This window comes from Platalea leucorodia (assembly GCF_965183815.1).
Source record: "Platalea leucorodia genome assembly, chromosome: 15".
NCBI classification, from domain to species: domain Eukaryota; kingdom Metazoa; phylum Chordata; class Aves; order Pelecaniformes; family Threskiornithidae; genus Platalea; species Platalea leucorodia.
In genome coordinates, this window is record NC_138837.1 from 5,147,931 (window position 1) to 5,173,320 (window position 25,390).

The 25,390-nt window shown below is 43.2% G+C and overlaps 2 protein-coding genes across 2 annotated transcripts in view; one reads left to right on the forward strand and one right to left on the reverse strand.

Annotated features, from left to right (window-relative positions):
• Window positions 1-715: 715 nt before the first annotated feature.
• On the reverse strand, window positions 716-9,799 carry SPACA9 (sperm acrosome associated 9). Its single transcript, XM_082327626.1, has 4 exons — window positions 9,724-9,799; window positions 8,979-9,135; window positions 5,879-6,081; window positions 716-5,309 (listed from the first exon to the last, which is right to left on the reverse strand). The coding sequence occupies exons 2-4, from the start codon at window positions 9,120-9,122 to the stop codon at window positions 4,937-4,939; spliced, it is 720 nt and encodes a 239-aa protein (XP_082183752.1). The 5' UTR covers window positions 9,123-9,135; window positions 9,724-9,799; the 3' UTR covers window positions 716-4,936.
• A 257-nt stretch (window positions 9,800-10,056) lies between these two features.
• AK8 (adenylate kinase 8) overlaps window positions 10,057-25,390 on the forward strand; it is a gene marked incomplete at both ends in the record, with an annotated part of 73,700 nt that continues 58,366 nt past the window's right edge. The window contains 7 exon segments of the mRNA XM_082327370.1: window positions 10,057-10,134; window positions 12,753-12,841; window positions 15,700-15,736; window positions 15,738-15,744; window positions 16,890-16,939; window positions 17,664-17,777; window positions 23,504-23,572. Coding sequence (XP_082183496.1) covers window positions 10,057-10,134; window positions 12,753-12,841; window positions 15,700-15,736; window positions 15,738-15,744; window positions 16,890-16,939; window positions 17,664-17,777; window positions 23,504-23,572 — 444 coding nt within the window.

The following is a 25,390-nucleotide window of genomic DNA, read 5'->3' on the forward strand; positions in this document are numbered from 1 at the left end:
AGCTAAAGAGAACTTAAACCAAAAGGAGGTTTTGCTGTCCTTATTAGAATGTTCTAAAATGTCAAGGCAGTTGCTTGTGTTTAACTGTGAACAAATAAAATGTATTGTTTTGCACTACTCTGTGTTAAATTCCCTGCAAGCCGACCTCTTTGGGACCAAGCTGTGCCGAGACAAAACATGCAGAAACGAGTTCAGTATCGAAGCATCTTCTGAGTTGTGCGTAGTACAGAGCAGCCAAGTGCTTCTGCCCCTTTTTGCAATGGGGTTCATTGTTAGAAGCTCATTTTTCTGCATGGAGGCAAAGTCTTTTTTCTTCTGTGAAAAACTCGGGGAGGATGTGCCGGTATAATCCCTAACTTAACTGCAAACAATTCAGTACTGCAAATCTGCCTATTAGCTTTGTGTATGGCATTGTTCATGTAGTCTAGAGACTACACAGCAATTAGACAAATTAATAGCTGAAACTGTCAGAGACTGTGGTTTGCAAAGCTGGGGACGCTGTCAGAAGCTGGCTGGCTCGCTGTGTCCTGCCTACGCGCTTTTCTCTTCCGTACCCTGCCCCAGAGCCGCTGTGCATGCAGGAGGGCAGTTTCTCGAACCAAGGGGAGCTTTGGGGCCATTTTGCTGTAGGCTCAGCCTAGGAGGTTAAAGTTGTTTTCTTGGTTTGCTTTTTCTTTTTTCTGGACTGGCACTTTCTTTCTTTCCCCCCCCCCCCCCCCCCCCTGAAATAAATGAATATTTGAAAGGCTGCTCAAAGCAATTTAGAAATTCATACACAAACCTCAGCATTAAGGACTGAGTATAATAATCTTCAGTTTGACCAACGCGTGCATCGGGATGGTGTGAGTGACACACAATCTGTTCGTGAACGCGCTTTGGCCGAGTAACGGTGTTTTTGGAGAATTTTATGTAAAAGTTACCATAAACATTATCTTGGGGTTAGGTGATACAGAAAGTTGTCTGTGGGCCTTCTGCATTGGGATGACTTCTCCAGCCCAGTGGAAGTGAAATGGAAACAAAGCAGAAAGTGACTTTGATTTGCTCTTACCTTATTTTAAATCCATTTTGCATATCCCTTAACAAGCTTAGCATTGAGAAGCTGCACTTGCCAGTGTAAAAAAAAAAAAAAAAAAAATATATTACTCACAGAAGTACATCCACTAGGGTACAAAAAGAGAAAAATAAAGCACCTTCCTTACTGACTAATGCGAAGTAGTATGTTTGGTAGTTCATAACCCAGCTGTAAGTAATAAACATGCAGTAGACATTAGGGAAGGAAGTAATTTCATTTCCTGAATCTAAAGTATCTTTGCTGATTGATCTTGATTTATTGGAACTGCTTAGCTGCTGGTGGATTTTAAAAGTAAGTGGTTACAAAATGGTTTAGAAAATCGGCAAGAGTTGGGTTACTTCCTTCATACGTTCGTAGAAGCAAGAGCTTTGCCAGTAAAGGTTAGTTAGCACTCACGTAGGCTTTACTTTTCAGAAGAAAACTTTCTTCCAAATAATTTTGGCTGATGGTCTTCATGATTTCCATGTTTGTGAGCTTTGCTTGGCGAAACCTTTTTTCTTGAAGTCCTCTTCCGTCCAGGTGCACCCGCTGGTTTTGGGCCCACGGGGCGATCTTTTTAACACTATTTATGGGTTTTTTTCAAAGCGGTCTCTGCTCAGCGATGTGGCGCTTGCTTTTCAGTTGACCAAAAGCTCGGTTTCAACGGGTGCTGCCCCACCGCCGAGGGCACTCGGGCCTCCCGGGGAGCTGCCAGAGCGGCGGGGACGGGGGAGCGCCCACCGCGCTACCGGAGGCGCGGGCGGCCTCGCTGCGGCCTTGCTCGGCTCCCGCAGGCGGCGCAAAGCCCCCTCAGCCCCGCGATGGCGGCGCAGCGGCCTTGTCGGAACCGCTTAAAATCGGTTTTTTAGCAGCCTTTGCCCGCTCGCCCCGCCGCTTCCCGCGGCGTTTCCCGGAGGCGGCCACTAGAGGCCCCACGAAGCTCGCCGCTTCGCCTCGCCCCGGCTGCGGTGGCGGTCTGGGGATGCCGAGGGTCCCCTCTCCCTCCCTGAAGCGCCCACCGCCATCCCTGAGGCCTGATCGCAGCTCCCCGGGGCCTGAGCCGTACCCCGGCCTCTTGGCGGCTGGTGCTGACCCAGGGGTTTAACGCCCGGAGTATTTTGGCCTGGTTACAGGTTGACAAAAGCCCGGTTCGACCCTTGGCTGCATCGAGGGCAGCACAGAGATCCCTCAGAGCCTGTGGAGGCCACCGTTCTGGTGAGATCAGCCACTACCGGCCTGTATCTCGATTTCAGTCTTTGAACAAAAAAAAAGCAGCATTTATTTCCTGGACTGGCTGACAGATCTCTAGGTAAGTCAGTCTGGGGCCCTGCCTGGTTTCTCAGTATCTTGGAATTTTATGCTCACGGAGGCTGAAGTAAAACTTTATTGCACTTCTGTGTTTGGCATTTACATCCTGTTTATGTAAATTCTTCAAACAGCTTGATTTGTAGTAGGGAAAAACAATTCTTACTGTATCTTTTTGTCTTTTGAAGTGTCCATCCACTCTGGAAGAGGAGAACTTGTATGGAAATTAAGTAATTTGTCTAGATGTTTTTGTGAGACTTAACTTTGCAGGCTTCCAACAGATTCTGGTCATGTCATTACCAAACCTCAGACTGCAAGTTTTATGCACTCATTTTTCTGCTTGTGTCTTAAAATTTTGGCTGCATAAGACAGATTGAAAGGATAGGGCTAGGCTAGAAATTATTATTAAGGTTTGGGAACTGTGTTTCTTGCGTGTATCGCAGCCTTTGCTAAGTACGAATGGACAACGGCATTGGCGTTTTAAACAGCAGGGTTCGGAGGTGGTAGGACTGCTCTGACAAGCAATTTGTGCTGTAGCATGGAAGCTGGAAGTGAACTACAAACTGGAGGATAATTTTGGTCTCAGCAGAGCCTGCGTGTTCAAATTTAAACTATATGACAGGGTGAGGAAGGCTGGAAAGAAGATCTGGGAATAGTGTCCCTTGTGTCCCCAACATTTGTCATCTTTTAGTCCACATAGCGTGTACTTGTTTTGAAAAACTTTCCGAGACAGCACCTGTCATCGGACGCTCGTCTTTGGAACGTGAAACACAACAGGGCAGCTGCGAGCAACTTTGATTTTTCTGCCTGAAGCTGCCTCTGCAACAGGGCTCTCAAATAAAGCCTGAGAAGGTGACGGTCACATTTAGCTGGCTGTGGCCCCAGTAGTGCCTAGGAGTCTCCCTGTGACCCTGGCAAGCTTCGTTACCATTTTGAGTTCCAAGGTTCAATTCAGTTGGATCATGATGTCTCCTAAAAATAGGCCTCTGCTCCAGGGTGGATAGATGTGTTGCATTGCAGCACATGTGGACAGGGGAAGGGGAAAAAAGTGCAAAAGAAGGTGGGGTTATGTGAGGAGTACAAATGCTCCTGAAAATACTTCCCATTTCATCTGAGCTACCATTCCTTCCTATGCTCCCTCCTCTGTATTAATTCTCCTTTTTTGGCTGCTTGTTGCCAAAATACAGTTATCTTCAGGCAGAACTTTTCTCACAATTTTAGCAAACTGAGCCAGGTACGCAAGGGGAAATTGTTTATTCAGGAGTGTCTTCCAGCAGGAAGCAAAGAACAGGAGCTAATTTGCCTGTGGGAGGGGAAAAGAGCAGTCAGACACAGGGAAGACACTGCATTATCGAGATCTTAAGTTTGTAGTTAATAGTGCTTGAATAAAAGCACCACCAAAAATGCGTATCGGCTCCAGGGAATGGGGAGAGCCTGGGACTCCGCTGACCCTCCCTAAGCAGGCTGGAAAGCAAGCGGCTTTCAGCACTGGTGTAAAGTCACTGTGCTGGAATTGCAAAGCGCTGGTATAAAAGCAGCGTGAGACTGTTTCAAATGCCTTGCAGTTTTAATGAACTAAGCCTCATAACATCCTTGAAAGCTAGGCAAGCCAGATTCTCATCTCGAAAAAGGGAAAACACAGACATCTCAACTTGCAATTTGAAAAGGAATGATCTGAAAATGGCCTTCTCACTCTCTGCTCCCACCAGATTCCCATGAATCGCGTCGACTGGAAATGACTGTTAGCTTTGCAGAGCTCTGGGGAGGACAGGGGTGTTTTATTCAAGTTTGGATACCGTCATACACCAAACTATGAAGTGCAAAATGAAGTTTGCCCTCCTTTACACCTCTAGCTCTGACAGCAAAGGAGTCAAACGTGTCAGTGAAGGTGTTCTGAGTGGTGCGTACTGGCAGTGGTGTGAGAACCTGCAAGAAGGATGCAGCAGAGCACAGTTCGTGCAGCTAAAGCGCGCTGGCCTTTCCTGTGGCCAGTGGCATGGAAGGGAGACATCATCAGTGTTCTGTAGACTTCGATTCTTTGGTCCAAATAACCAGGCAATTTCAATGGGGGTGAGGGAACTTTAGGGACAAGTCTAAATCGGACTTCTCAGATTAAATCAGACTAAGTCACATGTCTGAATCCATAGTGAGAGGCCTTTGCTGCTCTGCATCACGTCCTTCAGACGTGCAGGTTCTTCACACCTCCGGCTTCGACAAGTGAGTGGGTGTTCCTCAGAAAGAAGTCTGAGAAAGTGTAAAATCCCATTTCAAGTAGCTTACCGAAGATTCGTATCTGAGCAATTAGAACCTGCTTGCTCCTGACTATTCCCTGCTCCCACCGCAGTGCTGGTCCAAGGGACCAGCTGTAGAGCTACAGCTACTTCTGTTGGGATACAGCTTTAAGGAGGGGAGTGGAAACATCAGCAAGGGAGAGAGTACGAATCTGTCCAAGGCTGGCGTACAGGGCTCGCTCTTCAGAAAGCGGACTCAGACAGGAAGGATCTCTAGTATTCGTTTCACTGTCTTTAATCAGCCACCTGATTAAAGGTGGTAAGCAGAAGATGCATGAACTTTGATCCTTTAAAAGGCGTGTCTACCTGGTGGTTTCCAGGGACTTTTAAGTTTCCCACTGTGATTTTCTGTGTCATTTAGATTCTTCTTCCGGACATGCTTACTCCCCTGCACTTGTACATTACCTTTGTTACTAGCTTCAGGGTGCACAGAAGGTGGTGTTTGGGAAATGGCTGCCCTAGCTGGTGCATTCTGGGGTGCCCTCTTCTCAGAGATGGCACCTCCACCACTCACGTTATACAGCGTGTGCCGTGGCAGCTTCTCGGTGTGGGTTACCCACTCCTTCATGCAGTCTAGAACGATGGGGATGAGGCTCACCACACCCCCATAATGATTCTTTGCTTCATGACAGCTCAGGTGATTCACAACATCATGGGGGTATCTGTGGGACAGAAGGAAACAACTGGCAGAGTAGTCCCAGCAATGCAACCCTGGTGAGCCCCCAGCGTCACCCTGAGACCCCCTGGCAAGGCAGAAATGCGCAGCCGGCCATTTCCCCAAAACAGAAAGGCATGGATAGAATTGCATCTTGAGAACTGAGTCCTGCCAAACACGCCGTCCTGGCTGTTGGGCTAGGTCTGGAAGAGTTCAGGAGCATGTACAGCCGCCCCACAGAAATTAGCTACATGCAGAGCGGGAACAGGAGGAAGGAGGAGGTAAACTGCCTGAGCATTGCATGGGACTTCAGGGTACTAACCTGCCTACGTATGCCCTTCCATGCACCAGTAAAAAGAAGGAATAAACAAACAAAACCCCTTTTTGTGAACGGAGGCTGGCAATGTTTTCCCAACAGCTGGAATAGTAAACTGAGTAGCACCCTGTACCCTCACTAAAGCCAGAAAGATGTTGTAACAGAATTGATGGAGAAGTCAAGTGGGAATACGCGTTCTTGTGACAGTCCCCCGGCACTGACAATTGCCGTAAAGAAACTAAGCTGATGGAGAGACCTACTTAGCTCGGATGGTGCTCAGATCGTTGCTGTGGCTAAGGAGCAGCTTGCATCTCTCCAAAATGCCATTGGTTATGTTGTTACCAGCATGCACGGTTTCCAGCTTGTGGCAGAGCTTGCTTAGATCGTTGCAGATGTTTAGGAACATGTTGAGGATACGCCTGTCCGTGGAATTGTTACAGTGATGGTCCATGTAGGACTGTACCTGTAGAGCGCAACATGGGGAAAGACAGTCATGCGTGTTAACTGACGTTCAGCTTATGCTGCAAAGTTGCTCAGGTTAGTGACGAGAAGCTGCTTTCTCTTGTGACTCCGCAGGCGTGAGCCGCTATGGAAACTGCAATACAGTGGCAGGTAGTAAGAGTTCTAGAACATGCCTGAGACGTTTGCTTGTCATTCATCATGACTGAAGAAGGCTGGGGTAACCGATCTGCTCGTCAGCACACCAGGGAGCCTTCCTCCCTCTTTGAAGACGTGTAGGAGTACCGCAGCCAAAGCCACAGCTCTGCTGCAAGCGCTGCAGAAACAGGGTGAGCATGAGGGGGGGTTTCTGTCTGCTCTGAGCAGGGCACCCTCTGCCACTGCCACGGCCGCCTAGGCAGAGCGGGGTGGGAGGTGAGGGCGGCGACCAAACTGGGCCTGGTTTGGAGTAACAGCGTAGATGTGTTTGCACATACGTGCGTTCTCCATGGTTCTTTATTTGGCACCACTGGATGTGACTCCAAACTAAACCCATTTAATCTAAATTGTCCTTCCTAACCTGTTAGAGCAATGATATTCCCTATTTGCCTTGAGCATTTTTGTTACCCAGAGTGAATGGCATTGCATGATGAAATGTTGTGCCAAGAGATTAAGTATCTTCTCCAAAGAAATTACAGGCACTTCAGACGTGAGTGGTCAGAAAATAAAATACTGAGCGGCCGGTTGGCAGTCATAGCTGGACCCTAACACCTTTGGTGCTTTCTGTAAGATTTCAAGACAAGAACGAAGTAGCTGTTCCAACGTCAGTACAGTTCCTGCATACAGAAAAGCCATGCTATGTGCTTGGGCAAATTCTCAGCAGGTTTGTAAGAAAAATAAAAAATGGCCCCTAAGGGTCCATTTCCACTACAGATTCCTCCTTCCACACTGTTCACTGAGCGTTGTGTCCTTGCGACTGGCAGGATTTTTTATTGCTGCTGCGAGCAGAAATAGTCCTAAAGAGAATAGCATTTTAGCCTGGATGTTCACCAATGGGATAACAGGACTTCTTTTTGTCCACATCCACAACAGAGAGTTCATGTACCTGCGTAACCAGGACGGGGACCAGGACCACAGGAACAACGGCTTGCAGGGGCTGCCCAGCTCTGCGGTAGCCAGCTGCTGATGAGCAGCTGAGCTGCAGCTGGGGGAGCTCACGGACAGCCCCTGCACCGGGCCGATGTCATGACCAGAGCCAGGCTCTGCAGTGCTGGGACTCACTGGGTGATTTGAATCTCTGGCTGAAGCAATGACTGAGGAGTTTGTCTCACAAACCCACTTGGGATTTGACTTTACACCCTGCTCCATGTAGAAGTCTTTAAGGAGCTGTTGCCATTGCCTGACCGTGGTGTGCTCTTCGACCTTTCCACCTTACTATGCTCTCCACTTTTTCTCTGAGAAATGTCATCACTCAACACTAAAAATGCTACCACATACAGCTTTCAGGGGTTAGAAATGCAACGATGTGCAAGTGCAAGATCATTTTTTTCTGTACTGTCTATGTTTACATGCAAAGCAAGCTGGCAGTCAAGGCAGCTGTAGGCTGAGCCTACGCATATTTCTGCATTTGTTCCTTTTATTCTTGCGCCCTCCCATGCAAAATTAAAAATAGGGTCGGGCTGATTCAGGAGAATGGTGGTGAAATAAAATGGATGTCTGGTTTTGTCCCCAGTGAGCTTACTTTGGTAGCGGTTCGGTTCCTGCAGAACGCGTCACCAGTGTGCGCTGCACCAACTGCTCCCTGTTCTCCCCAGTGCCTTGCTCTGTTCCCTTTCCCGTCCTCCCCCGGGGTAACGTGGTTGTACCCTCAGGGCTATCCGTGCAGTACAGTTTGCCACCACTAAGTTCACGTTACTGCATCACAAACGATGCCATGGATCAATGTAGTTGCTGATGTTGTTACCTACGAGGTTTCAGCCCCACAACAAGCAGGCCTTCCACCTCCGCCAACAAGCGGAGTCCAAGCTTGCTCAGTACCACTGAAATATCGGCACTTTTAAAAACAGCACAATGTTATACAAAATCTCAGTGCCTATTTTTGGAAAAAATGGTTCAGCATAATGTCTGTCACGATCCTCTTCAATGTTCTGAGCAAAGCCCTTGTATTAGAGAGAGTCAGCCCTTAGAGAAGACAACCAGCTCACTTCCGTGCCTTAATCCTAACAGCAGCTTGGCTTTCACTCTGGCTTTGGCATCCATCTGGGTTTTGTGCCTGGGTTCTGCTGTCTCACATCCACAATTCTAATTTTATTTAGATTTTTCTTCCCCCTCTGCCTGCAGGTGGTCTAAGTTCTTCACACCACCTAAAACATCCCATGCTATAAAAATTCCAAGACAATTCACTTACCAGCTCAGAAAACCCCTAGACCACTTGGGACTTTCAGCCCTCAATCCATCATCCTACCTCTGTAACACAGCCATTATTTTTAATAAGCACTATAGAAAGATACAGCAGCACCAATACCAGGGGGAAGAGGCAAGCATGCTGGTTACTACAAGTTAAGGATTACAGATTCCATGTGTGGCTGGGGAAGGAGGGTTGGTTTGATTGTTTTCTTGTACCCTGTATTTCTGGCTATGCCTCAGCAGCAAAACGATGGTGTTAAACTAAATCATAAAGTGATGCTCAGCAATAAAATCCCTTCCTCTGTAAATGGGAAGGCCTAACATAGGTATTTCTCTCCCCTACTTAATCTTTTGCCACTGATTTGCAGAGTTATACACAAACGTTACTAGAGAGTTTTTGTGCATCTTCCCTTAGTAAAAACATTTATTCATCCCTGAACTAGACCCAAGTGTGTGACAGCCCTGCGTCGGTCCCTGTTCTTATCAGCAGAGAACTTTGTGCTGAATGCTTTGTACCTGGCTGATGCTTGCCACAGGTCTGATCATGTCGTGTGCGTTCTCTCGGGTGCGTTGCAGTGCTCCGATAAACGTAAACTGCTGCTGCAGGAAGAGCTTGTAGTGCTGCTCTATGTTTCTTAGCGCCTCCTTTACCTCATTCATGTTTCCCCCCTTCCTGGATTTTGGGAGAGAAGGAGAGAAAGGAAGCTACTTTTTAGAAATGATGCAATTCTGCATATGTAACTCTATCTTTCACCTGAGTTGGAATTGTGTAGGTTAGTGGAAAACTTTAAAAAAAAAAAGAAAAAAAGAAGAAAAAAAGAGAAGATATGTTGTGTCAAAGCTCTGCAGTCCCAGAGCCCCAAACAGTAAGTCAATGAGGTAGTAATGATGCTGCGAAAAGAGGCAGAGAACCCAGAGGGGACCACTGACAATCAGATGCCATAAACCCTAGTGGGTCTATTGCAAACATAATGGGGCAATGCATCAAACGCAGCGCTGGGAAAGGACCGAAGGGAGAGATGCCTTCTCTTACCCGGCGTAAAACCATTGCCCAGGTGGCTCCGACCCTCCAGCTGGGCAGGCAGTATATCCTGGCGGAGCTGGGGGGCCCGCGGCCGCGGCTCACCCCCGTCCCCGCCCGTTCCCGGGGGAGCCCCGCCTGCGGCCCCCCCGCCGTCCCCACTGCCCGCCGGGGCACCACCCGCGCCTCCTCCCGCCCCCCGGGGCCCCCCCTCCTCCGCCCCCGGCTGCGGCTCCCTACCGGCGGCGGGCGGCCCGGGGCGGCTCGGCGGCCCCGCGGCGAGGGGCCGGTGCGGGCAGCGCCTGTCCGCCCTCCCCCGGGCCCCGGCAGCGCCCGCCGCGCCGCCGTCGCCCCGGCAACCGCGCCGCCGTCTCCCTGGCAACCGCGCTGACGTCGCGCTCCACCTCACCGGGGTGGGGCGCGTCGCCGTTCGATGACGTCAACCCCCGTTGCTGTTAGCCAGGCAGTTATCCCGCCCCCCCCCGCCCGGGGCGGGGCCTTTTTGCGTCGCGGCGTGATGACGCGCTCCTTAGCAACGCGGCGCGGCGGCGGGGCTGGTTGCTAGGGGCGGCCATGGAGGCCCCCGCCCGGCTGTGGCCGCCGCCGGTGGGCGCCTACGCGGAGGAGCGGGAGCTCTTCCGGCTCCTGCAGGTGAACGGGCCGCGCCCGCCCCGGGGCACCGCGGGGACTCCCCGCCCCGGCCCCCTCCGGAGCGCGGGGGTGGCCTGGCGGGCCCGGGGGGGCGGCGAGGGGTACCCGCGACCGCGGGCCTGGCCCCGGGGGGGACCGGTTTCCTCACCGGCGGGAGAGGCCCGAGCCCGGGGCGGCTCCGGGAAGGCTCGCCCGGGGGGCAGCGCCGCGGCCATTTCCCCCCGCCGCCGGTAACGGGCGCCCGTGGAAAGGCGCGGGTGGGTGCCCTCGTCTGAGGGAACGCGCACCGGCTGAGGGCTCTCTTAATTAATTATTTTAATAACAGCCTGGCTGTTGCTGGGGTTCGCACACGTCATTTTTTGCGGGAGAAAGAGGCAGCCTGTGGAAGGAAGGCGTTGAGCCCGGGAAAGGCAAGGCGGGCCGGGCAGGCCAGGGAGGAGGAGGAGGAGGAGGAGAGGCAGTAACGACTTAAGCGCGGGAAAAGGGCTTCGCCCTTCCTGGCGCGGGCCCCTCCTCACCGGCGTTACCCCTTTAAAACCGCTTCTCCGTGCGTTTCTGCTGCTGTTGGGGCTTTTCTGTGGAGATGTGTGTCAAAAATAAAGCAAAAGTACACTCCTAGCATCGTTGTGGTTTCAGTAAATAGCAAGGTTGGTTTCCCTGCCTTAGAGAAAGGTATGGTTTGTTCTGCGGGCTTGGGAAAAGCCCTGCTGTCGAGCATGGGGAGCTTCGTGCGAGGGACTGCATCTTCTGGTGCTGCTCGGTTATGAGAACCTGTTGGAGAGACTCCCCCCGTGTACCGGTGCTAACTCTTCTCATAGCTCGGATTTGTATGTTCTAAGGCCTTTTTACTTTTTCAAATCTCACTGGAAAACACACAAATGCTTATTTTTCTTTCCTTTACTTTTTTCTCCTTTTTTTTCGTGTAACTTTAAGGCCGTTTAGTCTGACCAGCGTGGCATAATATCTGTGGGGTTTTTATGGAAACACTCTGTTTTGCATGCCGTGAGGCACTGAATGCAGCTGCAGGTCCTCATATTACATCAAATGCTTATGGGATTTACTCAGAGTGTTGTTTTCTTTTCATGCTTCAATTGTATTGTAACAACACAACAGTACAAACAAACAAGCTTGCGATTATTGTCCTGAACTTAAACATTGACAAAACTCAAAATGTGAAACCTAAAACGTGAGACCCAAACTGTGAACATCCCCCAGAGATGACTAGAACTGCTCGTGTAAAATTAAACTGGATAAAATGAAGGAAGCACGTAAGTGCACGGTAGGATTTGGGCACGAAATAGCGAAAGTATCAATCGCCGTCAGCCTGAACACTTTGGAATCCTAAGACCAAATGTTCTAGGTTTGTTAATTTTAAAGCTGCTGATAATTGTAGTGCCAAATTCCAATTTCTTAGTTTAAATAAGTGTTGCTGGAAAGTAATAATTTTTAAATTAACTTCCAATAAAAATACAATTTTTATACTTTATGCTATGTGCTACCCAGACCTTGAAGCATTAGAACTTGCATGTGAAATAGTTTATAAAAAATATTGAGTGTTTTAATTATTCTAATGAAGAGGATGAAGCAGAAAAGGAAAATAGGCCACGCTAATAAAAGACAATCAATTGGTTAGAGTATAAAATTTTATGGAATGTACAGACTTTATGGAATTTACTTGCAAATATTAAAGCATTATGACTGATTTTTAGAAAAAGACATCCTATTCCAGTGTGAGCATCTCAATAGGTAATCTAAGGCAGAACATTAGTTGCTGTTTGATATTCAGTTTTAATTACAGAATTCATGGCTGTGCTGAAATGCCTTGTAAGAAAATGGATGGAATTAGTGTTTCTCAGTGTCATTCCTTTCTCTGCCTGGAAAGCTACAATCCTCACTGAAACCAGCGGAAGATCCCCACTGCTATCGGTGGGAGCTGAAGCAAGGCCCTGTATAACCTCAAACATTTAATAGGAAAATGGGCTCCAAAATAGACGTTTAAGGGAGTGCTTTAAGCCTTTTTTTTTTTTTTTTTTTTTTGCCTTCCCCCCCCCTTTCATGTAGGAGGAAGACGGGTACAGTTACAAAAGTGAGATGTGCTGCTTTTGTGGCTTTGGTTAGGTGTTGGTTTTGTGTGTTTTCTGCAGGTCTCATCTGCTCTGCAGTCCTCTAGGCTAGTCGGAAACTTGTGGGAATGTGCTCAAGAAGGAGGTTTAACTTGCCCTGCAGAGATACTAATTTAAGTTGTCTTTGTTTTCAAAACTCCTTGGATGGTTTTTAAGTCAATGCTGACTCAACCATTATTGGCACCAGACTCGAGGTGGTCTGTATGATACGTGCAGTCACCAAACCGTTCTGGTGTCTATACGTATCATAAATAAGCTATAGCAAATAGCTTATTTTTTAATTAGCAATTTTCTGACCATGCTTTACTTCGTTTTTTCAGCATCTAAAGTAGGTTTCATAGTCTCAATTTTGTCTGTGAAAGGGACCTTGAGAAAATGCAAAAACGTTTGTAAACTCTTTAAGATCCTCATTGTAACGGTGCTGCAAGAATGGAATATATCATGACTGCATAGCTATGTTAAATTTTCCTCTGACTTTGTCCTATTTATTTTCAGAACATGCTTGAAGAACTATTAATTCATAAGCCAGATGATCCCATTCAGTTTATGATAAACCATTTAAAGCAAAACAACGACGATGGTAAGTGAAAATTGAGACACCATAAATAGTTCAATTCCTTATTTGTAAACAGCTGTTTGAAATCTGTGCTTGAGTTGGCAAATGATGGATAAAACTTTTCAGACTGTGTCTTGAGGGGAAAAAAAAAAAAAAAGAAAAAGGTGAGCGTTTTGGAATAGTTATAGGTAAGATGCTTTTAATTTCTTTTTTTAGTGGGTAATCTAATAAAAAATGCACTTTAACAGTTATAACAATGAAACCCTCTAAGGGAATAACAAAGAGTTCTAGTGTATCAATTATTAATGCATTCTGTGCCCCATCTGATATTTCCTGTTGTCTTTAAGCTCGCTAATTACTCCTTTTGTCAGGTGTAAATTTGGTTTCCTATTCTACCTGGGCTGGCAGATTCTCTGTTTTTTGATTAGTTAGTTACTGGGTGCTGTTAATGAGTTCCACTGCTCAGTGGCATCTCAGCTGAAGGAACAGTGAGCTTGCCTACTTGTATGTATAACAAAACCTGGTAAATTGAATAGGAAGTCTGTATTCTGCACAATAAAAACGTGTACACTCAATCAAATTATTTGATTTACAAACTGTTCACCCTTAGGCAGATTATATTTGGATATGCACAACTGAACTATAATTTTTGTTCTGCATGAGCTGTCAGGGATAGCTGGTGTCATGTTGCTTTGATGTTTCTTTAAAAACCATAGTAAACCATTATGGAAGTTCTGCTGCAGCATCAATGAAATAATTATCACTAGAGGTGCGGTGAGCTCTTAGTGGTGGTGATCAGATGGATGTTGATTGAAATGCTGCTAAATCTAAAAGGAAAAAAAAAATCAAATCCTGCAAATTGTGTCCAGCCTTTTCTGATGTGGGCAGCATGAGTAATCAATCTGTTTTATAGACCCATGGAAAATATGCGGAAGAATTTCATGCGGTTTGATAGAATGCTGATAAAATTTCTTCGCATCGAGCTAACATTTGTCCTTAAGCCCCACGGTATTATTTGAACAGAATTAGGCAGGTTTCCATTTCATGACTTCAGTACTTAGAGGCTAAAGATAGAACGACAGCAGTTGTTTGTCAAAGGAAAAACGCTGTCTGGTTTTGGTCTGGAAAAACCTATTAAGAAAGGGAAGGAACTCCAATTAAAATATAAGCCTAAATGTTGTTTTAAGAATAAATTATATGGAAAATAATGTAACAGAAATCTGTAGCAGAGTTGATTTTACTTTTTGATCATGGCAGAAGGTGCTGACTATTTAGAAGGGGAAAAAAAACCTTATTAGAGCCATCAGTAAAGTGATGAATTTTCATGATCTTGCCTTGCTAGACAGTTTTAGCCCTAGAGAAAATTTCAAACAGAGATGTGTGGAAAAGGAGCATTGCATCTATCCCAGGTGTGAAGTTAGAAAACCTTTTTAATTAATAATAGGATCTAAAGTACTCTTAAAAATATAAACAAGTCTAATGATGATTATAGCTTACAACTGTCTTGAAAATCTCATAGGTCAAACGTGTGGCTAAGTGTTTGTGCTTAAGGCTCTGTACTATTGTTCTTTCATGTGATCCTTCTAAAAGCCTTAAAGAACCACATGAAGACTGATAATTCTTTCATATACAAAGATGCGAGTTTTCTACATTGTATCTTGGTTTGTGCTGATAAAAAAAGCTTTCAGGATGCAAGTGGCATTTCTGTGAATTCTTCCTTTACAGTCAAACCTCTGAAGAAATGTAAAAAAGTTCTGCAAGAATGTTCCTCATGTACTATGTGCTTTTCCTGTTTGACAAAGGATTTCTCTTACAAGTTAAGCAAATTTTGTCACATATATTAATCATAGAATCTTTTGGACTTAAATGGCACGCAGTGAGTCCAGCTGTTCTTTTGCATTATTCCAGGATTAATTTTGTTATTACTAAAATCATTGTTGAATGTTAAAACTTACTTTACTTGGAAGAGTAAATCCTGTAACACCTCATCAAGACTAAATACGGAATGAAATGTGATTTGTTACTGAAGAAAAAGGCAGTTTCTAGATTTTCCTGACTTCGTTTAGCTGCTGGTCCAGACCTCCAGTACTAAATACTGACTGTTTGCTGATTGGAGGGGGTTAAACATTACATACAGTGGTGTCCTGGTTGTGCCCTTGTGTCATATGTTTAGGGAGAATGCTTTACAGGAGTCTTACAAGTGTGCAAATGAGTAAATCAGTGAATTACACTGCCCCATCTGCTGCCAGCCACTAAGCAGAGAGAAAAACAGATTTAGTACAAAGTGAGCATTTACAGTAGCCCTGGGCAATATTAAAGCATGATATGGTGTATATAATGGTATGTTTCGTTTTTTATCAAACGTTTGTCCAAGAAAGCTGTGTATTAAAGCTTCAATACCTAAGGGTTTTCTTGTGAATTTTAAATCATGCTCCTAGTTAAACCTCAAAAGGATCTGTGGATGGAAAGGTTTTTTGATTTTCTTTGAAGTGGTTTGAAGAAGTTGATTAGTGTTGGCACCCGAGCACTCTTTTATGACGCTGTTTATAAATAATTCCTAAGTACCGGGCTGGAGTTTCAAGGTGTTAGATTAAAAAAAAACCCTAGGATTTAATCACATTACATTTGAAAGAAATTAGGTGATAAAAACAGCTGATGTATCCTTTTAAAGTATTTTTCTACATTGTGTACTAGTTCTGTTGCACTTGCAAGAACCAATAAGGGGGGAGTTTTTCTTAAACCTTCCAAGTCAGATAACTTTGTAAAGATGAATCTGTAATTTGGGTTTCATGTATGTTTAAAAATTGCACCTGCCCAATAACTGTTACGTGCATGGAAGGCCTCATAAAAATACATTTCACATGCTTCCCTGTCTGCTGCCATCAGACCCGGTATCTCCCTTGGTTATCAAGAGCTGAAGAGGTTTTTGGGGTGAGTAGATCCCTCCTCTGTTTTCACCTAGGTTACTCCCAGTGAATACTCATCAATCCCTTCTGTACACATTCTGTTTTGGTTTGGTTTTTTCCCCGAGGTTTAGGGGAAAAAACATCAGCGATGTTAATATAAAATGACAGCTCAAGGGATTGCAGCCCAAGATGTGTTCATGGAAAAAGTCCCAAATACTTTCCTAAGAGTTACTCCATTTTCCCTTGTTTGTCTTGCCTCTAATTCACTCCCAATGAAGCTTACAGCGGTAATGCCTATTGTGTTCTCTGTAGGCATTGGATTAAGAATTCCTCAGAACTGGGATGCATTTTTCCCACCTTGCCCCCTCAGGGAAAGGAGAGGGACATGCAGTAGAGAAACACAAGATACAGAGACAAAGAAAATTGCTTTTAACGATGACTAGAAAAATTGAAGGTAGCTGTCAAAAAGGGGAGAGAGAGTGCTTAATTTTGCAATATCTACATCTTCTCCGAACCCTGACACAACCTATTTAGATGAAACTAAAACGTGAAATTGAATTTTTTGTGATGAGAGCCAAAAGCTTTGCCAAAGTAAAAAGTATTTATACTACCATCCTGTGTAAGAGAAATGAGAGATGATCCTAGGAAGTCCCATCCAATCTCAACCATTCTATGATTATGATAATAGTCACTTTTAAATAGTCTTGTCCTGCATGTACAAGCTAAAATATTTTTTCATCACAAAGCGTGTTACGTCTAAATCAGTGTTTTGGGAATAAAAGTCAAACTCAGATAAGGAAATGTTCATATCTTATGCTCTGGTTCACCCACTAAACTATCCATGTGGTTAAATTGATTGATATATATATATATGCTTATTGATATTTTTTTATATATATATATATATATATATGCTTAAGTGGCATGTTTAGTCAGAGTATTAATCTCATTGACCATGGAGATTAAAGGAAGACCCAGCTGTCACTGACTTAGTGTTTCCCCTTTTTTTTCCCCAGTGGAGCCCAATCCTGAAGTCTCCATTTGGGCAGATATCCAACTGAAATAATTGTTTCATTGTGATTACATTTATATTATGCAATGCAATAGTGGGAAACCATTTGGGATTTTTGCTGTTCTGCATCTTGACATTCACATATTCTTGTTTCACAGCTCCAAGAATTTGTGTACTGGGTCCACCTGCTTCTGGGAAAACTACAGTTGTAAGTACGCTACCTTCAATGTTATAACACTGCCTAGTTACCTTTTTACTTTCTACTGAGATCAGCGCTTGTGAAAATTTTATTCTGAGAAAATAATTTTCAGAATTGTCAAAGCGATAGAAGAGCACACGACAAGTTGAAGGGTGGCGTTCCTAAGGGGTATGCCTGTGTGTTACGCTCCAGGTTAAATGGAAACGTTCAAGCGAGCTCTGCGAGAACTCACGCGGGTAGTGGTAGTGGTACTGCTATAATGCAACAGAATTCTGCCTGCCTTTTTTTTCCCAGCTTTTTAGCAGGCCTGATTAACCTGGGAGGAGTACCATAGTTACATGTTTGTGGTATTCCAATATTGTGGATTGCTTCATTTGCATGGCCAGTTGTCTGCCACGTCCACTGGTACCGCTTAACTGAAAATGTCAAAGTTGTATTTGAAGCACAGAGAAAGCTGACCACAGAAACTTTGCAGATGATGGTGGTGTGTGCATGCTAGGAAGAATGCTTCCTTCTTTAAATCCTGTGTTATAGTGCAGTAAATGAAAAAGACCTTATTCAAAGCTGTAGACTCTTGAACATCTTTATAAGAAACTGCATGAAGTTACACAGATAGTCTGTTTACTTAAATGGAAGGCTAGGAAAACACTCTGTCTTTCTGCAGCCTTCTGAAAAAATGCTTCATTTTCTTTCCAAATATTTCAACATGTATTTTTTTTTCTTCTTCTCTCAGGCAATGTGGCTTTGTAAACATTTGGATGCCATACGTATCTCTCAGGAGACTTTGTTATTCAAGGAAATATTAGCGCTGACAAAGGAAGCAAAGGCATATAAAGAAAGAAAAGAGGTGTGTAAGAGGATATAATAATAGTAGTTCTCATGTCACAGAAGAGGAATTATATGGCATTCCCATGATTTCCATTGCTAGGAATTGAGCAGGTCAGACTCAATATTCTTGTATCTATGGTGGTTTGTATGTTGGTTTGTGTATATGTAGGTACAGGGCCTTTCAGAGAAGAAGGGTAACCTCTGCTAGATGAGAAGATATGAACAAAGATAAAAATGTGTCAGGACATAGAATAGGGGCAGGGGAGGAAGGCAATGTAAAGTAATGGAGGTCTTGAAAACACTAACCCTAGACATGAGCAACAGAATTGAGAGAAGTCCAGGTATGCACAATACAGTTTAAAGAATGGTTCATTATATCATTAAACAAAGCATCTTCTGTTTCAGCATGTTTGATAATCTCAATAAAATAAGCATTAATCTCTGAGGTCTCTTTTGGTACAAAATGCTCTGGAAAATACTTACACAAAGAACTTTTTTTGATCTGACAGAGCTACTTAGTTGTGCATGCTTGATTTCTCTGTAGCATGACACAACTTACTTGGTGCACTAGCTCAAAAGCAGTATGACAATCCAGTCAGTTATTGAAAACCCTAGAAGCTCTCAAGCCAAGGCAATAGCAACCGACTCAGGAGATAGTTCAGTTCTTGGGTTGCTGTGCTCTACCCAACTCTGAGTACCTGGTTTGCTCCAGACAGGTTTTTAAATCCATTCATGCTTCGCTGTGGGCCTCCTAACTAATGTTCAAAGGGGTTGGTCCAAGGAACATTTTTTCCAGATGTCATGACTCACAGGATTAGTTGATCAGCAGTGTAATTGTCTTGTTATTAAAGGCTAGTGACAAATAGATTGGAAAAAATATGTTGAAAGACTATCCTGAATACACAGAAGCATCTCTGCTTCTGATTCCTGCCCTTTTAGCTGATTCCTTTCTCCAGATGTCAAGGTGTTCCATGAGTCATAGAATGGAAGAAGTCTGGTTTTCTGTGACTTTCTCCAGCAAGTCCACTAGTTTGAGTTTCTCTTTTCTCCCTCGTCACCTATTTTCATAAAAATTGAAGCAATTTCATTTCTGTGAGAATGCTACACCGCTGCTAAATTTGATTGAAATTGGCCAACAGATTCATAATTTACTGAGACGGTAGATGGTGTGATACGTGGATTAATTTTTTTTCCTTAGAAAACTAGGCTGAAAATAGGGTAGTGTTTATTACACTGAATTAGTGAATGAAGTTTGGAGATGCCTCAAATAATATACTTAAAGATCTGAGAGGAAAGAACTCACTGAACTTACTGGCAAAAAGATTTGCTCTTGGCTGGGATGATATAAAATGATTCTTATTGAGAATATGTACTTTGAAATCTTTTTCTAATTATTAAAGATTGTTTTGCTAGATTCATAAATTTCAACTTAGAGGGGGAGAATTTAAAGCAAAAATTCCCTTTGGTTTAATTACTGTAATTATTAACATATTTCAGGCTATACAGATGCACTTTCAAGGGTGTCCTTTTGGGCTTATTTGATTTTAAAAGATGGATGGTATGGAAGATGAAAGTCAAAAATGTCAAGGCTAATCAGGTAGTAAGGAGTGCCCGAAGAGCAGAATCTGGTGGTGGTTTCGTACTGTGCAGTTTGCCTTTGTTTTTGAGGCGTTAGATCCTAGAAGAACATTTTCACTAAATCATTTCTTTTGTTCTTTTGTATGAGTTTGATTCTTCAAATGTAACTCCTAAAACTAGGAGGGAACTCCTGGCTTCCTCTTACTCAATGCAAGCTTTACTATGACGTAAAATGTAGCCAAATTGTCATCTCAAGAGCTATATTTTCCCTTACTGATTCATGTCTGCTGGCTAAATCTGCTTTTGCCGTAACTGACCCCTGGTTCTGCTGAAGCAAGTGGTAAACTTGACTCCTCTAGCCTACGTAACATCCATTAGCACTAATAGGGTTTGAATGTCTGTTCGGGAACAGAACAATAGCTGTTTATACTGTCTTTGATACAACCAGGGCATTAAAAAGTTGTAGTCCTGGCCAAAGCAATTTAATAAATGGAAAGAGGAAAAGCGGGAACTAAGACCGTGTTTTTGAAAGTCTGGTGTGAAGATCATATAACGCAATTTAACGTTGTTAGAGGAACATTTCACGCGTATAAGGTTACTGTGGCTAAATTAACCCCGGTGCCAAAGGTCATTCATTTTGAGGTCAGTAGGCCAGTGTTACTAGATCTGGACAAACGCTGCAAAAAGGTCTGCAAATGTTTGTTCACGTATTTTACTTACTTATGTTTAGCCAAGCTTTCATCTCTTTTGTGTTCACTTCCAGTGGACATTAATGCATTTGAGTTTTCCTGGCACAAGAATTCATGGAAGGCGTATTTAAAATATGTGATTATTCTCTGAAGCTCAATTTTGAAAGTTGGACATGCAATCATTCACTAACACACACCTGGCCACTTACTAATGAGCACAGCTCAGGTAGTGAATTTTAAATATTGACTGTTCAAAGCAAAATGTGATCATTCTGCATGTAAAAATATTCTGAAAAGAAGTCAAATATTTTTGAATATTCAATAAATTTGAACAACCACGAGCTATCAATAAATATTCCATGAACAGAAAAAGAGGCTACATTTTTGGATAAATCATTGCAAATTATTCCCTCATCTCTAGTTATTATAATGTTAATAGGAAGCACCTTCAGATGTTTCCTATAGTGAAGTTTAATGATGAGCTATCGCATGTTTCACTTTTCCTGTTAACTGGATAAAATAAGGAGTTGAAACAACTGTGGTAATTGTGGGCTTATGGGATGGGTGTGCTCTTAATGCTATACTAAATTGCAGTTAAGCTGTTTGCATACTACGTAATGACTTAAAACTACTCCACAGTTGCATCATATGCCTGTGCTTTTTAAGAAGAAATATAATAGGAGAGAGGAAAACCAAAGACGTCCTTATCTATGGATGTTCAGCATTCTAATCTATTTCAGGACAAGCCACTATGAAGGAACAAATAGAACTGTTCCAGTCTTGTGTATACATCAAAAAACCCGGCTTTCATGTGTATTTATCTGAACAAGCTAAATCTAAACATTCATGATTTTCAAAATACTAAACCCAATTTCTTTAAACTTGACTGATTTTCTCTCTGAGGTGCAAACCGTAAAACAAACCAAGTCAGAAGTTTTTAGCTGTAGCTGTTTTCAGGGCAAATATATCCAAAACTTCCAATGGAAGGGTCTAGGGAAAGTGCTCCCCCCTCCCTGGCAACAGAAAGCGTAGCAGTTTTATGAAAAGATTGCCAAAACGTAACTCTGAGTCGATCAGGTATGTAAGATGAAATATCATGTCCCTGAAATAACATGGAATGTTTGAAATTAATCAGGAATGAGTACAGTTTTTTCAGAAGTATGGAAATAGTGATTAAACCAGTGTGTATAGAAGAGTGGTCTGAACGTAAAATACCATGGCTTTTGGAAGGTTTAACAATTCAAGCAGCAGGGCTTTCCATTAACTAACCTGGGTGTTGGGACAGGCTCCGAGTGCCTTAGAGAAGATACGGTTCTGCAGTTATCAAACGTATGTGTGTCATTGTCAATTATTGCAGATTTCTGGGAGGTGAAGTCCCATCTACCAGGCTCATGATATATTTATGTGAGTGTTTATGAGAGAGAAATTAATGTGTTTTCTGATACGTATAAAATTTAATGATTTCTAGTTGAATAATTAGGCATTCTACGAGCAAGCTATTGAAAATGATTTTGTAGGCCACTGCTCAGTAGGAAGAAAACTGACCAGGAAATGAGACTGGAATTGAGCCACAGAGAGCAGAAGGAACTAAACCACTGAAATACCCGCATGTGTCTCCTTGATTGTTTTTGTGCAATAAACCCCGCTCAAAAGAGAGGACTAAGAATACCACTGCACTGAAAGAAGTTAGTATAATTTTGGTTTAAATTGGTTTGGCAAGGCTTAGCAGAGTGGACCCCCAGCAGTCGCTAGCCTGTCTTGACGTGACACATCAAAGAAGTAAGCAAGACGCTAGCTGTTTCTGATAGCAGCATGAGGCACCTTTGGAAGGTGACAGACTCAAAGCCACAGACCCAGGCTCCAGCAGCGAGAGGCTGCAGGAGGCTTTGACGCACCACCCTATGGGACCTGCTGACTTTCAAGAAACACAGCAATTTCTTTCTCTCTTACCTTGAATGTTGCCTTATGAATGGCTGATATTAGGAAAGGCACTGGGAACTGGGGACAGTAGAGATAAATAAAACAAGAAAACCCACTGCCTGACTGGGCCACCTTGTCCGTTCCACAGCCGGCCGAGGACCGGTCTCTTTGTGTATTCTGGAGTGCTTGCTCCACTCGCCTTTAAAGTGCCTCCTGTGGTAGTGTGTCCACCACTCCTGGTGAAATTGTTTCATGATCTAATGAAGATGATTGTTATGAAATCTTTCCGCATAGTTAGTCACATTTTCATTATATCTATCTACATTCTTTAGCATTCTTTACATTCATTTACATTCTTTACATTCATTTCATGAGCCTGCAGAAATATTCTTTTTTTATGATTATGTCCTTCAGACTGTTTGTTTCGAAAAAGAGATGGGAACCCACAACATATGGAACTGTGTGGAACAAAGAGTCAAGCTCGCATCGTTAAGTGAAAGATGATAAGTTTTTTGACTTGGGAAGTGGAGAATCTGACTGCGGAATTTTTTCCGAGTATTCATTTTACCAATAATGACAAAATGAATGAGACTGAGACAAGGCATTCAGTCCCGTGATTAACAGCTGCTCTGACTGGCATGGCCGAAGGTTTAGGCTTTGTCAATTTTAACTGCTTAACATAGAGTTTGTTCAACCAAGCTCAGCATAGAATGACGGCCTAAATTAACAAGATAGTGAAGAAAATTCTTACAAGAAGGGAAGAAGGGTATTGGTAATTTCTTGTCTGGAAATCTAATACAATAGTGGAGGAAATATTATGGGGGGGAAAATGCTAAATCTATAGAGGAACTTTGTTCTTCTGTCAGATAGCAAATACTGTCTTACAAAATATCTCTAGATGTGCGTGAAGTAACAGTCACAGAAAGAAAAAGCACTTCTGAAAATCTTGGTACTTGCAGTTTCAATTGCATTTCATGTTCCTGAGTTTAAAAATAAATTAAATTTAACATTAAAATTAACTTTAACATTAAAGTGTACTTTAAATAAACTTTCTGGGTGATGAAAGAGCGAGAGTTACTTGAAACTATGAAACAAATCTCCTGAAAATCAGACTCTCTCTGTTATTTGCTCTGTGTTTGAGATTCTGATAGCTCTTAAGATCACTAACGCCGAGTCCACTGACGTTTGAAGCGGCAGTGGGTCAGATACTTGTGGTAAAAAGGGCTCCTTGTGGATGTGACGTTCTTATGGATCCCTTTGCAGGTTTGAGGTCCAATGTGTGTGTTAGCGTGCAAAACTTGGCACCGCTTCCATGTTAGTGTGCAAAAAAGCGTGGATGGAGGCTTTGTGTTCAGCTTACCTTTAACACTGATTTTTGTGCCCTTATTAACTCTCTGATATATTATGTTAATGACTTGGGACTTGCACAGATTTATTTATTTATTTATTTATTTTTAAGAAGACATCTCAGTTCACCTTTAACCGGAATATGCCTGCATGGTAAAATTCCTTTTGAACTCAATTGTGAATATTCAGCCTTTTTTTGTTCTTTCTTTAGGAAATTCCCAACGCGCTTTGGGCCAATCTGATCCAGGAACGTCTGTCAAACGTGGACTGCATCAAACAAGTAAGAATTGCTCCTCAGAGGGCCGGTGGATAAGCACTTACACAACTCGTGCATAGTAGTTAGCATTCTGAGTCCTGAGCAGAGGAGGGAATGGGGGCAAATCATTGGGGGCTCTGGAGCGGATTGCTTTCTTGAACATCAGCAGAGGGAGTTTGGAGCTTTATTAACAGGATAAAGGGGAGGATGAGAGTATGCATATGCTAATCTTCTAGCACAGAGATGATCAAAGGCTGAACAAGCATAGCTTTGTTGATTGCCTGGGGCAACTGGCAGAGTTATAGTGGACAAAACAGATAAACAGAAAATATATAAAAATCAATATGTTAAGATTTTAACTCTTATTGAGAAAGGGGGAAAAAGAGTCTAGCATTATTCATATCAATTTTCTTTTTTCCTCATTGTGTCCTTTTTTTTCTTCCTGTTTTATGAAAAACTGCATTTGAATATATTGTCTTCTAGGTAATAATTAATATGTTCGCTGCTAGTTTACACAAATAGGCAACTGAATAGGTTTAGCTGTATTCACAGATGTGTGGCTCCCCCTCGCCCTGCTGTGTGCTTGGCCTTAATGTAAGTAGAGACTTCTAACATAGAACCAAAAGGGAACTTAAGTAGATTAATATTGGTTGAAATTCATGTCTGGACTCAAGGAAAGCAAAATCTTTTACGTGTTTCCTTTAAAATCTCAGATGTTCTTGTAGTTTATTGAGTCCCTAATCAGCCCATTATAAGGGATTATTTGTAAGAGACATACTAATCTAATGGATAAAACCCTGTTTCTAAACAGTGCCAAAATATGGACTGCACATTATTTGATGCACTTCTTGAGAGGAAAAAGTCCAGTCCAAAGTAGGTGTTATGTTCATGAAGGACTAAACAGCTTTTTTCAGATGAATAGTACATGTTTTTAGAACAGTCACTCTGTCACACCCTCACCTTTGGGTCAGGGGATAACTAGTGCTTCCTGACCTCATAGAGATACTGTAAGGCTCATAGTTTTATTAAAATCTGTTGTTTCTCAACATCATCATCATCTACCTTGTTGGTTGAATAAAGCAGGGCTGGTAATTAATATTTCATTGAAGTGTAAAAATTGCTTCCTAAAGCTTCTTAGCATTAGGCACTGAAAGAAACTGGAAATGCTGAAAACCTTGTCTTGTACTTCTTTCTCTGTCTCTGTGATTTTTTTTTTGGTGTAGTCTGCAATGATCTGTAGACTGGATCCTTCCCTCCATGTAACACAAAATCATCTTGGGGGCTGGGCCATTGCCTTGTACTTCTTAAGATGGTAATTCTGTAGTGCAGAGGTGTCAATAGGTGCAGAGAAACATCAGCAGAACTAGCGAAGAATTGAAAAAAATTTCTGCCCTTGACGGCTTTGGGTTTTAGAACTCAGATAATGTGAATGATTGCCAAAGAAGTCTTCATGTGCTTCAGTGCAAAGTCAACTATCTTGGCTTAAGCCACTGATGGAAGTGGCTTTCAGTGGTCCTGCCTTGTGTAAGTTAGATCAGATGGTCGATTACAGTGTATGAACTGTGGGAAGGATAACTTGATCGGGATGGTAATGAATAGCTGGAGATGTACTCTCTTAAATTGTTCCTGCCTGAGAGGTTTGCTAGCGGACATCTGTCTGTGTCGTATTTCTGTTGGAAGCATATAGCTGTAGCAAAATAGGTAGTATGCTGCTCTCTTTAAGCAGTAGCTTAGAACTAGCAATAGCTAAACTTTGACCTATCCCATTATCGAATCCACTGGTTGCATGAGAATTTAATTTAGAATACTACCTGCTGGTGTTTAATGTTACCAAGAAAAGTC

Bases quoted from the DNA above. Each gene is read 5' to 3' on its own strand.
- SPACA9 (XM_082327626.1), bottom strand. From the start codon at position 9,122: ATGAATGAGGTAAAGGAGGCGCTAAGAAACATAGAGCAGCACTACAAG. The intron at 6,082-8,978 runs GTACAAAGCATT...TGCGCTCTACAG, and splicing joins CTGTGGCAAGCATCAGCCAG to GTACAGTCCTACATGGACCA. The intron at 5,310-5,878 runs GTAGGTCTCTCC...TCTGTCCCACAG, and splicing joins CTGAGCACCATCCGAGCTAA to ATACCCCCATGATGTTGTGA.